Raw genomic sequence first — 12,766 nt, 5'->3', positions numbered from 1 at the left:
TCCCTAATTGTTGGTGTAACACTCGAGATCATCTGCTATCCTCCCCACCAAGAAATTACTTCAGAGAAGAACAAAACAGACTCATCCTCCTGAAAACTTAAATATTTCAAAGACATCATTGTTTGTCAGACAGAGAAGAAAATGACTCCACGTAGCACCCACTTCCACTTTGAACCTGCTGTCAGCATCGGTTTTCATCAGCATCAACACGCCACGGTTACTTCCTGAGACAGGATCACAGATGTGCTATATATACCCCTTGCCTCCAAACAGCCAAAGGCAAAAGGGACGATCACCGGCGTCCCAGAGGAGAGGCGGGTTTCCCAGCCATCTGCGTCTGCATGGACAGCCTCTCTCCAGGGTCACTCGGGCACCACATTCTGTCTCCAGCCTCCAGCCTGCACCTGGGAGGCTCATCTCTTTGCTCTAATCCCACTGCAGCCACTACAAGACCTACTTCCTTCAAAGGCTGCCATTCTATTTTCACATCAGGAAGGCCTCATGGTCTCAAAACACCTGGTACAGTTTTTTTTTTTTTAACCGCTTTCTAATGCACGTCAGATTGTAAAGGATTTCATCACTGTTCCATAAAACACACCATATTTATTAACTCCTGCTCCTGGTTTTCTTTCTTTGTCCTTTCTCTTGCCAGCAACCCACCCCTAAACCTTTACCTATCTTCCGGGGCACAGCTGAACCTACTGTTGCCCCCAGGAGCCCTCCTGGACCCCTCCAGCCTTTGCAAATACCCGGCCCTCTGACCTCCTGCACCACAGATGATCTCCCAGAACATTCGGCATCTTGTACTGTCGGTGCTGAGTTTTGAGTGAGTGCCTCATGTCCCCAACAAAACTAGAAATTCCTTGAGCACAGAGCTGAGTCTTCTTCTCCTTTTCCTCCCTCTCATCTCTACACCCCAGTCCATCCAGTGCACGGAAGAGTTCTCTGAGGGAAGTCCAGGTACTCCTTCCACAGATGAATGGGCATCTCCAACTGGGTCACACATTCCTAATCTTACAAAACGATTTTGCTGGCAACTTAATGCATCAAATCTATCAAAGATACAGCCTGTCTTAAATCCCCGCTTAGACTCTGCAAACAATTAAGATGGGTCACAGGCACTGTACTCTCGGCACATTAGGCCAAAGCTCCATTTTTGATCCTTCTCCTGCCTGAGATGCCACTGCAGTATCAGAGCTAATGTCTCAGGTAGAAGCGTTACCTTAACAACCAGAAAGCTTTCCACAACCTCCCACCTGTTTTACACTGAACCTGATACCTAGTTAGTGATCAGCACGAGATAAAATTCTTCTGGTTACAACTGGCCGAAACCACATACTTAGTTCATTCCAGTTAAATCCTTCAATTGTATTACAAGGGAATCTATGCCGAAAAGTGTTTTAGAATTTTAACTTATGTAGGTCTATGTATTATGTGTATATATGATGCATGTGGGCTGCAAATGTCTCTAGTGAGTCGGTGCAAAGTTGATCTCCCCTTGACACTTGTATTCTTAGATTAAAATGTCAGTGATACCTATGTACTAAATTCTGTCATGGGCTAATTTGACAGCTTTGAAACTATACTGCTTATGATTTTTTTAAATTGCAAACATATATATATTAACATTAGGAGTTATGAACTTTGAACTTTGATTTTAAAAGCATACTAATTCTGTGAAATCACATAAAGCAAGGGTGCAAATTATGCAAATACAGTTGTCTATCAGAATGGCTGTGTTCCAGCAAAAAAGAATGTTCAGGTAATTTCTTCCTGCATGAAACATACAGGATAATCATTTTGCATACGACATTTTAGATCTATTATGCTGTTTGCAAAATCAAAATTAACATCCAAGTGGTCACTGCTTACCCTCCATCTTCCTAAAGTTACTTTCCACTTCACAGCACACAGTGACTGGGCCTCTGGGGCCCATTACTGGCTTCTCTCTACAGAACCAGCTCTCCTTAACCAAGCCTGGTTATGAGCAGATGGAGGAAACTCTTTAAGTCTCCTTGCAAAATTTATTAGAATATTCAGTGGCTGCATTAACATGTTCTAGAAATAACCTGAAAAATCTTTGCCTAATAAGGGAAATCTTGGGAAGTTTTCATACAACATTTATTCTAAGGGATAGCAGAAAAGTCCTATTTAAAAATCACACCTTTATTTTTTTCAATTGTCATGTCTCTAGTTCTACTACTTCTAATCTACTACAGTCCTGTACAATAGCATGAAGGGTTTGATCTGCTATACGATCCATTTCTCTTGCTTTGAGACATTTTCATGCTAAGTTTTCTTCACTTCAGCTTTTCTAGCTCAATGTTGAATTTATCATAATTTGGGAAAGGAGTTAATGGCACTAACCTACTATGTTACCCATCCTCGAGGTTATATACTGTATCAGTGAATTTTCTCTGATTAACCCTGATTCTTCTATCTGCAACTCCCAGTGACTCATCGTTTTTGCTGTAGGCATCATGGTCCGTATTTTTAATACCTTTCCAAAGTCCATGAGTTCCTTAAACTAACCCCTGTTCTTCTATCTGCAACTCCTAGTGACTCATAGTTTTTGCCGTATGCATCATGGTCCATATTTTTAATAACTTTCCAAAGTCTGTGAGTTCCTTAAACCTCTCCTAGGGATAAGACAGAATGAATGAATCAAAAAGAATCTTCCAGAAAACATCTCCACCTCTATTCTTTGAAGGTACCTGACTAGGAGATAAAATTAAAATTGTTGACACCGTTGTTCTAATTATTCTTAACACGTGCTCAATTCAGTACTCAGCCAATTCAGTGAGAGAAACGTCTAGTAGTTTATTATTTGGCAAACCTGTGGGCATGCCCTGATATCTTGTGGGTCTGACTTTGAGAATCCATGAACTCTCAGCCAGGGCAAGTAAGTTACCAAAGGAGGCTCTTAAATATGAAACCACGACAGTGGTTCTGACTGAAAGGCTCTGGCCATTCCTTGATAAGAGCTTCCACCTCAAAGCACCAGCCAGGGCCTTGCTCTGTCTGTGCCCTCCTTCTGAGTGGAGTGACAAGCTCTCACTTTGGCCGCCTGCCTTCCCTGGGTCAGCCCTCCCTTTCCTTCCGTAAAACCACAGCTGTGACTCCGTGCCTCCTGAGAGGAAGCACAGGGTGTGTGTCTGGATGGCCTGCTACCTTTGCATACTCTAAACAGTGACTTAGCCAGACCCTATCCTGAGATCTGATTCGGGACGAACTCAAAGAACGGACCACTGAGATGTCTGAATAAAATTTTGATAGAGGTGGGAAAGCAGTGTGGAGGCCTGGCGTGTCATTCTGAAACTAATTTAACTCTACTGAGCTGCCCTAGAAGGACTGCGACGGCACTCTTATTTCTTTGTAAAGTTCCCTTTGCACTAAATAGACTCACTCTAGGAATTCCCATTCAAATGTCCGCAGTCTCCCTCAACAGGGTAAAATTTACATATCGAGCTAAGTCAGAATGGAAAACTTCATGCCTTCTGCCTCTGGAAATTAGAATGAGTTATAAAATGTCTCTACTATTATGGCAGTTTCCCAGTTAAAATTTAATATCGGTAAGTTAATGACTACTCAGTTAGTGAATAATGGAATATATGAAGTGGATTTTGTTACTTAAGTGAGGTAACTTAGCAGTCTTAAAATATCTTTACTACAAATTGTGATCGATAAATTATCTTCTATATAATAATGTTCACATGAAGTTAATGCATGTCCTTAGAGATTATATTGTATTCATTCTGAGGATTTCCTTTTGCAGTAGAATACAGGCTAACAGAGAATACATTGATTTCTATGTAGACTTTTATTTTATTATTATTATTATTATTATTATTATTATTTTTGAGATGGAGTCTCACTCTGTTGCCCAGGCTGGAATGTAGTGGCATAATCTCGGCTCACTGCAACCTCTGCCTGCCTGGCCCAAGCGATCCTCTCACTTCGGCCTCCCAAATAGCTGGGATAACAGGAGCTCACCATCACGCCCAGCTAATTTTTTTTTTTTTTTTGTATTTTTAGTAGAGACAGGGTTTCACCATGTTGGCCAGGCTTGTCTCGACCTCCTGACTTTCAAGTGATCCGTCTGCCTCGGCCTCCCAAAGTGCTGGGATCATAGGCATGAGCCTCTGCACCTAGCCTACTATGTAGACTTTTAAATGAGTCAGGAATGACATTTTAATGATAAGAGCAAATGGAGAGGGAATTAAAAATTAAGTCCTTTAAACACAGTCTTTTTCTGTGTCAATTTTCGTATCTGAATAATGGGAGGAATGCCTGTTTCATAATTTGTCATACAGACCTGAGCACAAAGGGAGCATTCGTGAGTTAGTGGCTATCATTACTGTCACCTTTACTACTACCGAGCTGTGGCGAACAGAAAACAGCATCATCAGTGCTCCCTAACTGATCCATCAATCAAGCATCACCTCAGTGTCTTTAACTGGTGGACACAGAGCTCTTTGTAGGTCTGTGGGTAAAAGCAGGGGCTTTCTCATCCCTTCTCTCAACCCTTGCCTGTGTTCAAAAGGCAGGGTAGAAGTAAATTCTGCTAACTTTCAGATCATAACAGCCCTGACTCTAATTCTATGTAATCCAAGACAGAATTACAAATAATTTGTGCCTTCTGAATAAATACTCATTTATGAGAAGGTGATGAAGGCCAGAAATGTGCTGGTTGAATAGTAACAGAAAGTGAGCAGTGAGCGTGTGACAAACACTTTCTGTAAAATCATGAACATGATAACTAAAGCATCCCCAGATGGAGAATGGCACTTAGTAGGTATTAACATTTCACCTGTATTATGTACATTGGATACTGACAGTATTACTTCTCACAAGAACGCTGGGATCTGAAGTCTTTTAAGTTATGATCGAAGACCATCATTTTTGAAAATGCCAAATTGATAAATCATCAGAGTTGCAAAGGCCAAAATCGTATGTTCCTCTGGCATGAACAGGGCCTTGTCAGCACAGACCAGCTACATATTTTGCAGGGCCCCATGCAAAACGAAAATGAGGAGACAGTTTTATGATAATAAATAAATTATAAATTATGAGTTTAAAAGTATTAAGAATCATAAGACAGTGACGTCAGAGCATTAAAGCAAGTGAAGGGCCCTGGGCAACTGCTCATGAAACCACACTGTGTGCAGGGTCCCGCCCCTGCCAGTTGAGGGGCAGAGAGCCACTGCAGGTGGCTGGGCAGCCCCCACCTGTTGGAGTCATGCAGTGTGAATGTGACTCACCACTGTTACTGCATCATTCAGCAGGGACTCTCCAAAGACCAGAATGTAGAGTTGCTCATTGACGTGAATGTTCTCAAAGACAGCAAGCACAGCCACAGGATCCACGGCTGAGATTAAGCTGCCAAAGAGCAGGTTCTGGAGCAAAGTGATGTCGCTGAGGCCGAATGCTTCGATCTGACAGATACCAAACAAAGACACACCAATGCCAATGGAATTCCAAAGGGTCCCTACCACAGCATACAAGAAAATGGTGCCAATGTTCTCAAAGAATGGGCGAGTGGGCATGAAATAGCCGGCATCCAGCACGATGGGTGGGAGGAGGTACAAGAAAAACACGTCAGTCTTCATTGCAGGGGGCGACTTCTCATCAACACCAAAAATAATCCCGCCTAGTAGAAGTCCAACCATTATAAGAAGGCAGCTCTCAGGCACTATTGTGGGTAACTTGTGATACAGATGGAAGCCTGGTAAGGAAAACATAAAGACACAAAACTTGGGTTATGGAGGAATTTTGGAGATAGGAAATTGGTTCCCTTTGATAGAACCACTGGGTCCTATTTCACCATCTCCCAAGTCAGTATCACGGTCTTTACACTGGCTTCTCAGACTACAGTACAAACCAGAGGTTTCCCTTAAAACTATTCATGAAGCACACATAGACAAAAAATGTTACATTAAAATTGGAGTGCTATAGATACACATTATCTACACTGTACAGTTTTCATTTTTCTAAACCCCTATTAAGTTTTTCTTCAATATTGGGACTGTGGAAATGGAATAACACATTTTTATTATTATTATTATTTTTTTTTTTTTTTGAGATGGAGTCTTCCTCTATCACCCAGGCTGGAGTGCAGTGGCACAATCTCGGCTCACTGCAACCTCTGCCTCCCAGGTTCAAGCAGTTCTCCCTGCCTCAGCCTCCTGAGTAGCTGGGATTACAGGCACGCACCAGCATGCCTGGCTAATTTTCGTATTTTTAGTAGAGACAGGGTTTTGCCATGTTGGCCAGGCTGCTCTCAAACTCCTGACCTCGGGTGATCCGCCCGCCTCAGCCTCTCAAAGTTCTGGGATTACAGGCGTGAGTAACTGCACCCGGCGCAATTTTATATGTGAAACAATTCAGTGATTTCTAAAACATTTTCAGATGTAACATCTCATTTCATCCTCATAAAAACCCTAATCAGTAGGCAAAGCAGTTATTTTCATGCTTTGTAAAAATTTAAGTGGGAATTGAAGCTGAAAGAAATCCAGGGTCTTACTACCAAGGTAGTCGGGTCACAGCCCATTTTTAGATAACTACTCTCATCTGTAGCATTCAGAAACATTGGCAATGTATTTATTTTCATTGTCTAATTCTTGCATTTGGAACACTGAATAGGTTTAATATTTGAGATGTTTGCTCCTTCAGAGACAACCCAATCAATTTGTCAGGATGCCTCAAGTAACTACTCTATGAGGGATATAAACGTGCCATGATCTCTAATCTCAAAGAGTTCCCAATACAGCTCCCAACATATATTTATGACTTACTCTAATACAAGGCAAAGTGTGGTCAAGCCCCAGCCAAGTGCTATGGAAGAGGAAGTCTGCTTAGGAAGACCCAGAGTAGGACAATATCTGGGCAAGGCGGAAAAGACAGGCATTAAACAGAGCCATGAAGGGGCTTCTCTAGTACATGGAAAAATGGTGGGAAATATCCACCTCTTAACTCGTGGTAGAGCCCACTGTGGCTTTAAAACAGAGAACATGTTAGGAGGAGGCCTGTAGGGAAAGAGGAGAGAGGTGTGGGTTGGGCCAGCACATGGAGAACACGTGGAAAGTGACTTATTAGCACATGAAGGTCACTGGACGGAGCTCAAGTTTGGAGAGCACTTACTTGCAGGATAATAGCAGTCATCCTGCAGGCATTCAAAACATTTTAGAACTAAAGCAGAATATGAGAATGCTATGCTTTGGCGGTCCCCCCTCTAAAACTCAGGTGTTGCCAACGTGATAGCCTTAAGAGGTGGAGCCTTTAAGGTTTGATTAAGCCATGAGGGCTCCTTCCTCATTCGTGGGATGAAGGTCCTTACACAGCGGCTTCTCACAGCGTTGCTGGTTGGTTAACTTGCTCTTCCACTCTCACATGCCCTCTGCCTTCTGCCACGTGAGGCTGAAAACAAGAAGGCACTCACCAGACACCAAATGCCAGTGCCCTGAGCTTAGACTGCCCAGCCTCGAACTGTGAAAAGATCCATGTTCTTTATAAATTATCCAACTGTGGTCTTCTGTTTTCTAGCAACAGGAACAAAGTAGGACAGAAATTTATCTGAATTATAGAAAGGTAATACAGCTGTGTACCACATTCAGTGTTTCAGTGAACAGTGGACCACATATAGGATGGTGGTTCCATAAAATTATCATGGAGCTGAAAAATTCCTGTTGCCTGGTGACACCTTTATGATCCTGACCCTGTGTAGACTTAGGCTGATGTGTATGTGTATGTCTTGTTTTTAACAAAAAAGGTTAAATATCAACACACTATTTTTTAACATACAAAGCTTATAGAATAAGGATATAGGCCAGGCACGGTGACTTACACCTGTAATCCCAGCACTTTGGGAGGCCGAGGTGGGTGGATCATCTGAGGTCAGGAGTTCGAGACCAGCTTGGCCAAGATGATGAAACCCTGTCTCTAGTAAAAATACAAAAATTAGCCAGGTGTGGTGGCGGGTGCCTGTAATACCAGCTACTTGGGAGGCTGAGGCAGAAGAATTGCTTGAATTCAGGAGATGGAAGTTGCACTCAAAAAAAAAAAAAAGAAGAAGGGTATAATGAAAGAAAACACTTTTGTGCTACTGTACAATGTGTGTTTCAAGCTAAGAGTTATTACAAAAAAATTTTTAAAATAAGTTTAGCATAGACTAATGTACAGTGTCTATGAAGTCTATAGTAGCATACAGTAATGTTCTAGGCCTTCACATTCACTCACCACTCACTCACTGACTCACCCAGAGCAACCTCCAGTCCTGCAAACTCCATTTACAGTAAGTGCCTTATACAGTTGGACCACTTTTTATCCTTTCTACTACATTTTTTTACAATGCCTTTTCTATGTCTAGATATGTTTAAATACATCAATACTTCTTGTTGTGTTACAAATACCTACAGTATTCAGTACAGTAACATGCTGCACAGGTTTGTAGATGAGGAGCAATAGGCTGGTAGACGACGTCATGTAGCCTAGGTGTGTGGTAAGCTGTACCGCCTAGGTTTGTGTAAGCACACCCTGTGATGCTCAAACAATGACAAAATCGCCTAAGGATGCATTTCGCAGAACGTATCCCCTTTGTTAAGTGATAAATGACTATCAAAATGATAGAATAAGTCCGTAGGTACTTACAGTCCCAGAACTTTTAGTAAGTAAATCCTTAAGAGCTTAGCAACAGGACTAAAACTATAACATTAAACATGTTGTGAGCCAAATCTGTATAGCTGTAAACATTTGAAAAGGTTTAAAGAACTGTGAAATAATACAGTGATCATCTGTATGTTGAGCGTTCAAATCTAGCTTTATGTTCATATTTATACTACAGAAGGCTCCAGTAATTTGTGGGGACTAAATGTATTCAATGGGTGCAGCTGCTCTTTACCTACGACCTCTGGCAAGCTCACTGACCTCACTGATAAATGAGGAAATAAAAAAGCTCCCTGAAAACCATCCCTCTGTTCCCCCAAGCTGATTCCTGCTTCTATGTGCACCTGCTACTGTGTGAGAAGAGTCAGCCAACAGCAGCATCTCCAGTCCCCTAATACCCAAATGAAATCACCTCCTTTCCTTAATGCGGTACAACCTGGAGGTTTCTACCATGGGCCTGTAGCGTGCCATCGGAGGACTGCCCCCTGACTTGAAACCCAGCCCTGCCGCTCTCTGCCTGTGATTGTGGAAAGGTTCCTAACATGCGCAGGCCCCACCTGCTCATCTGTGAAACAGACACAAATGCACCTGCTGGGTAAAGAACTGTACCCATAACCAGGCAGTCAACTGCACAGTACTTAACCACTGTGCCTCTAACATCACAAATGCCTCCAAATTTTAGTTGCCTTCCCCTCCTATATGTAAGAAGGCAAGAGAAAACAGTTTTAAAGAAATGCACAGAAGCCATAGGATCGGCCGGGCGCGGTGGCTCAAGCCTGTAATCCCAGCACTTTGGGAGGCTGAGGCGGATGGATCACCTGAGGTCAGGAGTTCAAGACCAGCCTGGCCAACATGGGGAAACCCGGTCTCTGCTAAAATTACAAAAATTAGCCAGGTGTGGTGGCGGTCACCTGTAATCCCAGCTACTTGAGAGGCTGAGGCAGAAGAATCGCTTGAACCTGGGAGGCGGAGCTTGCAGTGAGCTGAGATCCGGCCACTGCACTCCAGTCGGGCGACAGAGCGAGACTCCGCCTCAAAAAAAAAAAAAAAAAAAAAGCCATAGGATCCACGGAGACCAACAGGAAAATGGATGAGGACTGGTTTTGGAGGCTCCCATTTCCTCTTTTACCTTTTTCTTTCCTTTCACTAACCCAACAGCCTCGGAGACCCATGCTTTCTCAGGGGGTGCTGCTCTTCTTGCTGTATCAAAAGGATATTCGCATTCCTAAGGTTGGAGAATGGAAAGCCAGGGAAAAGAGGAAGGAACAGGCACTGCTGAAATGCACCACAGAGGCCAACACGCCTGCCATGCTCGGGCAATGAGACTGATCCTGATCAGGAGCTCGGGCAAGCAGAAACAACCGAGAAGCAGCCAATAAAACACGGCAAAATAAATGCAGGATGCAGTTAGAATGGAGACCCACCTGTACAGCGGCCAAAGGTGGCATGAAGGAAGCGAGGCAGAGGAAAATCCAGGAGTAACAAAATCAGAAAGGAACAGCAAGAAACCCAGGGACGCTTGTTGAAAAAAATCAGACAGTTTCATGTTTTAAAATCTGCACTCCTTTAATGAATACTTGGGTCATTCAGAACTGACCTGAATGACCCCTTCTTAAAGTAGGACAGCAGTTACTGAGTTTGCCAAATTGTTTCATGGGCAAGAAGAGATTAAATGAAGGGTGGTCACACAAGATCTTAGTTCAGTGCTTTTTGGTGAACATAAGCAGAGAAACTGTGTTGTGTAACATGCTGTCTGTATGCTGAGCATTCAAATCTAGCTTTATTTTAATATTTATACTACAGGAACAATAATAATTATTATACCCACAATAATTTGTGGGGACTAAATGTATTCAATGGGTGCAGCTGATCTTTACCTGTGACCTCTGGCAAGCCCACTGACCTCACGAGGTGCTTGGGCTGCAGGTGTCTGTGCTTTTATGAACTACCAAAGTAAAAACTCATCAGCTAAGTAATTAGTGACAACAAACAAAAGAAGGCTTCTTAGATTTCATTGTTCACGGAATAAATCAAAAATTACAAATGTGCATGCATTTATGGCTTTTCCTCCCCCAAGTATTTCTTGAAGAAGACATGAACTTGAATAGAGAAAATTTGCTTTCTTGGAATCATCAAGGTGCTGGGATGTAGCAATGTGTTAAACAAAACCTCTGCACTGGAGAGCTGCAGGCTAGTGTGGGAAACAGAAAATAAGTCAGTCAGCCAACAAAGACACAGTAGCAGGCAGCGATGAGCACTGCAGACAAAAGCAGACAGCGGTGAAGGTGAGAGAATCCTTTTGATTGATGAGAGAATCCTCTTGATGGATATTTTGTATCAGTGTGCCAAGGGAAGCCTCATTGGTGAGTGACACCTGACTGAAGCCCTGAATGAAGTGAAGGTGTGAAACATAGTGGAAGAACTTTCCAGAGCAGGGAAGAAAAGAACAAGGGGACAAGCCCTGAGTTGGGAGCACCTTGAGCAAAGAGGCCACTCTGACTGGAGCTTGAAGAATGAAGGAGGACAAGGTAAGAAATGAGGACAGAGGGACAGAAAAGTGCTGGAGACTGCATAGCCTGTGGCCCTGGGACAGACGCTGGATATTTCCTGAGAGGCTTTTGAGCAGAGGAATGTCATGACCAGGTCCCCACTGTTGAAAAATAGAAGCAGGCAGGCCAGGGAGGACTCCTTTTCAGCAAACCAGGAGAGGGCTGAGAGTGACTTCCAACCATTAAAGTAGGGGTGAGTATGACAGGAGGGGGAGGGGGGGTGTATTGTAACAGGTGCTCCAAAAGAGTGTGCTGCTGGCCTGGATGAAGGATGTGAGACAGATGATCAAGGATGAATCCATAGTTTGGGGTTCAAACAAATGTGTAGAATGGGACTATTTACTGAGATGGAAAGCAATAGGAAGGCAGATAATTTTAGGAGAGAAACTCAAGATGGTAAACACCAATCAGAAATCCTTTAAAAATACCATGGAGCTTAACAAATTGATAGCATGATTTAGCCAGAAGAAATGGCAGACAATTTCTAGGAAGCACTAGAGAAGAGCTGTCAGTTCTCAGAGTATGATGCCACACTCCCCCACACCACTGCTAAACACATCACCGTATGTTCTTATTAACCCCATAATGGATGTCGGGGATGAAATAGTAAATCCACACAATGATGTACAGAGGTACACGAATGTCTTACAAAGTAAGAAGCTGTACAACAACAAGGAAAGAAAGCATAATTTAACCAGTGTTATAGGAACAGGCAGATAGAAATAGCAAACACATACCTACAGGTTTCTTTTTAACTTCCACAACTGTGGAAAATTCCATGAAGGTCAAAGAGTTTAACATTAAACAAAAATAATCTACAAAAACAGAAAATAATTCTTTTTTTACTATGTTTTATTTGACTTTAATTTCCGGGATACATGTGCAGAAGGTACAGGTTTGTTACATAGATATGCATGTGTCATGGTGGTTTGCTGTACCCATCAACCCATCATCTAGGTTTTAAGCTCTACTTAGGTATTTGTCTTAATGCCCTCCTTCCTTCTGCCCCCTATCCCCCAGACAGGCCCTAGTGTGTAATGTTCCCTCCCTATGTCCATGTGTTCTCATTGTTCAACTCCCACTTATGAACAAAAACATGCAGTGTTTCGTTTTCTGTTCCTGTGTTACTTTGCTGAGAATGATGGTTTCCAGCTTCATCCATGTCCCTGCAAAGGACATGAACTCATTCTTTTTTATGGCTGCATGGTATTCCACGGTGTGTATGTGCTACATTTTCTTTATCCAGTCTATCATTGATGGGCACATGGGTTGGTTAGAAGTCTTTGCTATTGTGAATAGCACTGCAAGAAACACACCTGTGCATGTGTCTTTATAGTACAGTGATTTATAATCCTTTGGGTATATACCCAGTAATGGGATTGCTGGGTCAAATGGTATTTCTGGTTCTACCCTTGATTTATAATCCTCTGGGTATATACCCAGTAATGGGATTGCTGGGTCAAATGGTATTTCTGGTTCTAGATCCTTGAGGAATCACTACATTGTCTTCCACGATGGTTGAAGTAATTTACACTCCCACTGACAGTGTAAAAGCT

At 42.6% G+C, this 12,766-nt stretch overlaps 1 protein-coding gene across 1 annotated transcript in view; it reads right to left on the bottom strand.

Moving 5' to 3' along the window:
* Positions 1-12,766, bottom strand: part of SLC9A2 (solute carrier family 9, subfamily A (NHE2, cation proton antiporter 2), member 2) — a 103,159-nt gene that overhangs the window by 55,471 nt on the left and 34,922 nt on the right. The window contains exon 2 of the mRNA XM_011956613.1: positions 5,262-5,725. Within this exon, the coding sequence (XP_011812003.1) occupies positions 5,262-5,725 (464 nt within the window). The remainder of the gene's footprint in view (positions 1-5,261; positions 5,726-12,766) is intronic.

The sequence above is a fragment of the Colobus angolensis genome, unplaced genomic scaffold (assembly GCF_000951035.1).
Source record: "Colobus angolensis palliatus isolate OR3802 unplaced genomic scaffold, Cang.pa_1.0 Scaffold42, whole genome shotgun sequence".
In the NCBI taxonomy this organism is placed as follows: Eukaryota; Metazoa; Chordata; class Mammalia; order Primates; family Cercopithecidae; genus Colobus; species Colobus angolensis.
This window is presented reverse-complemented; position numbering and strand designations above follow the sequence as displayed.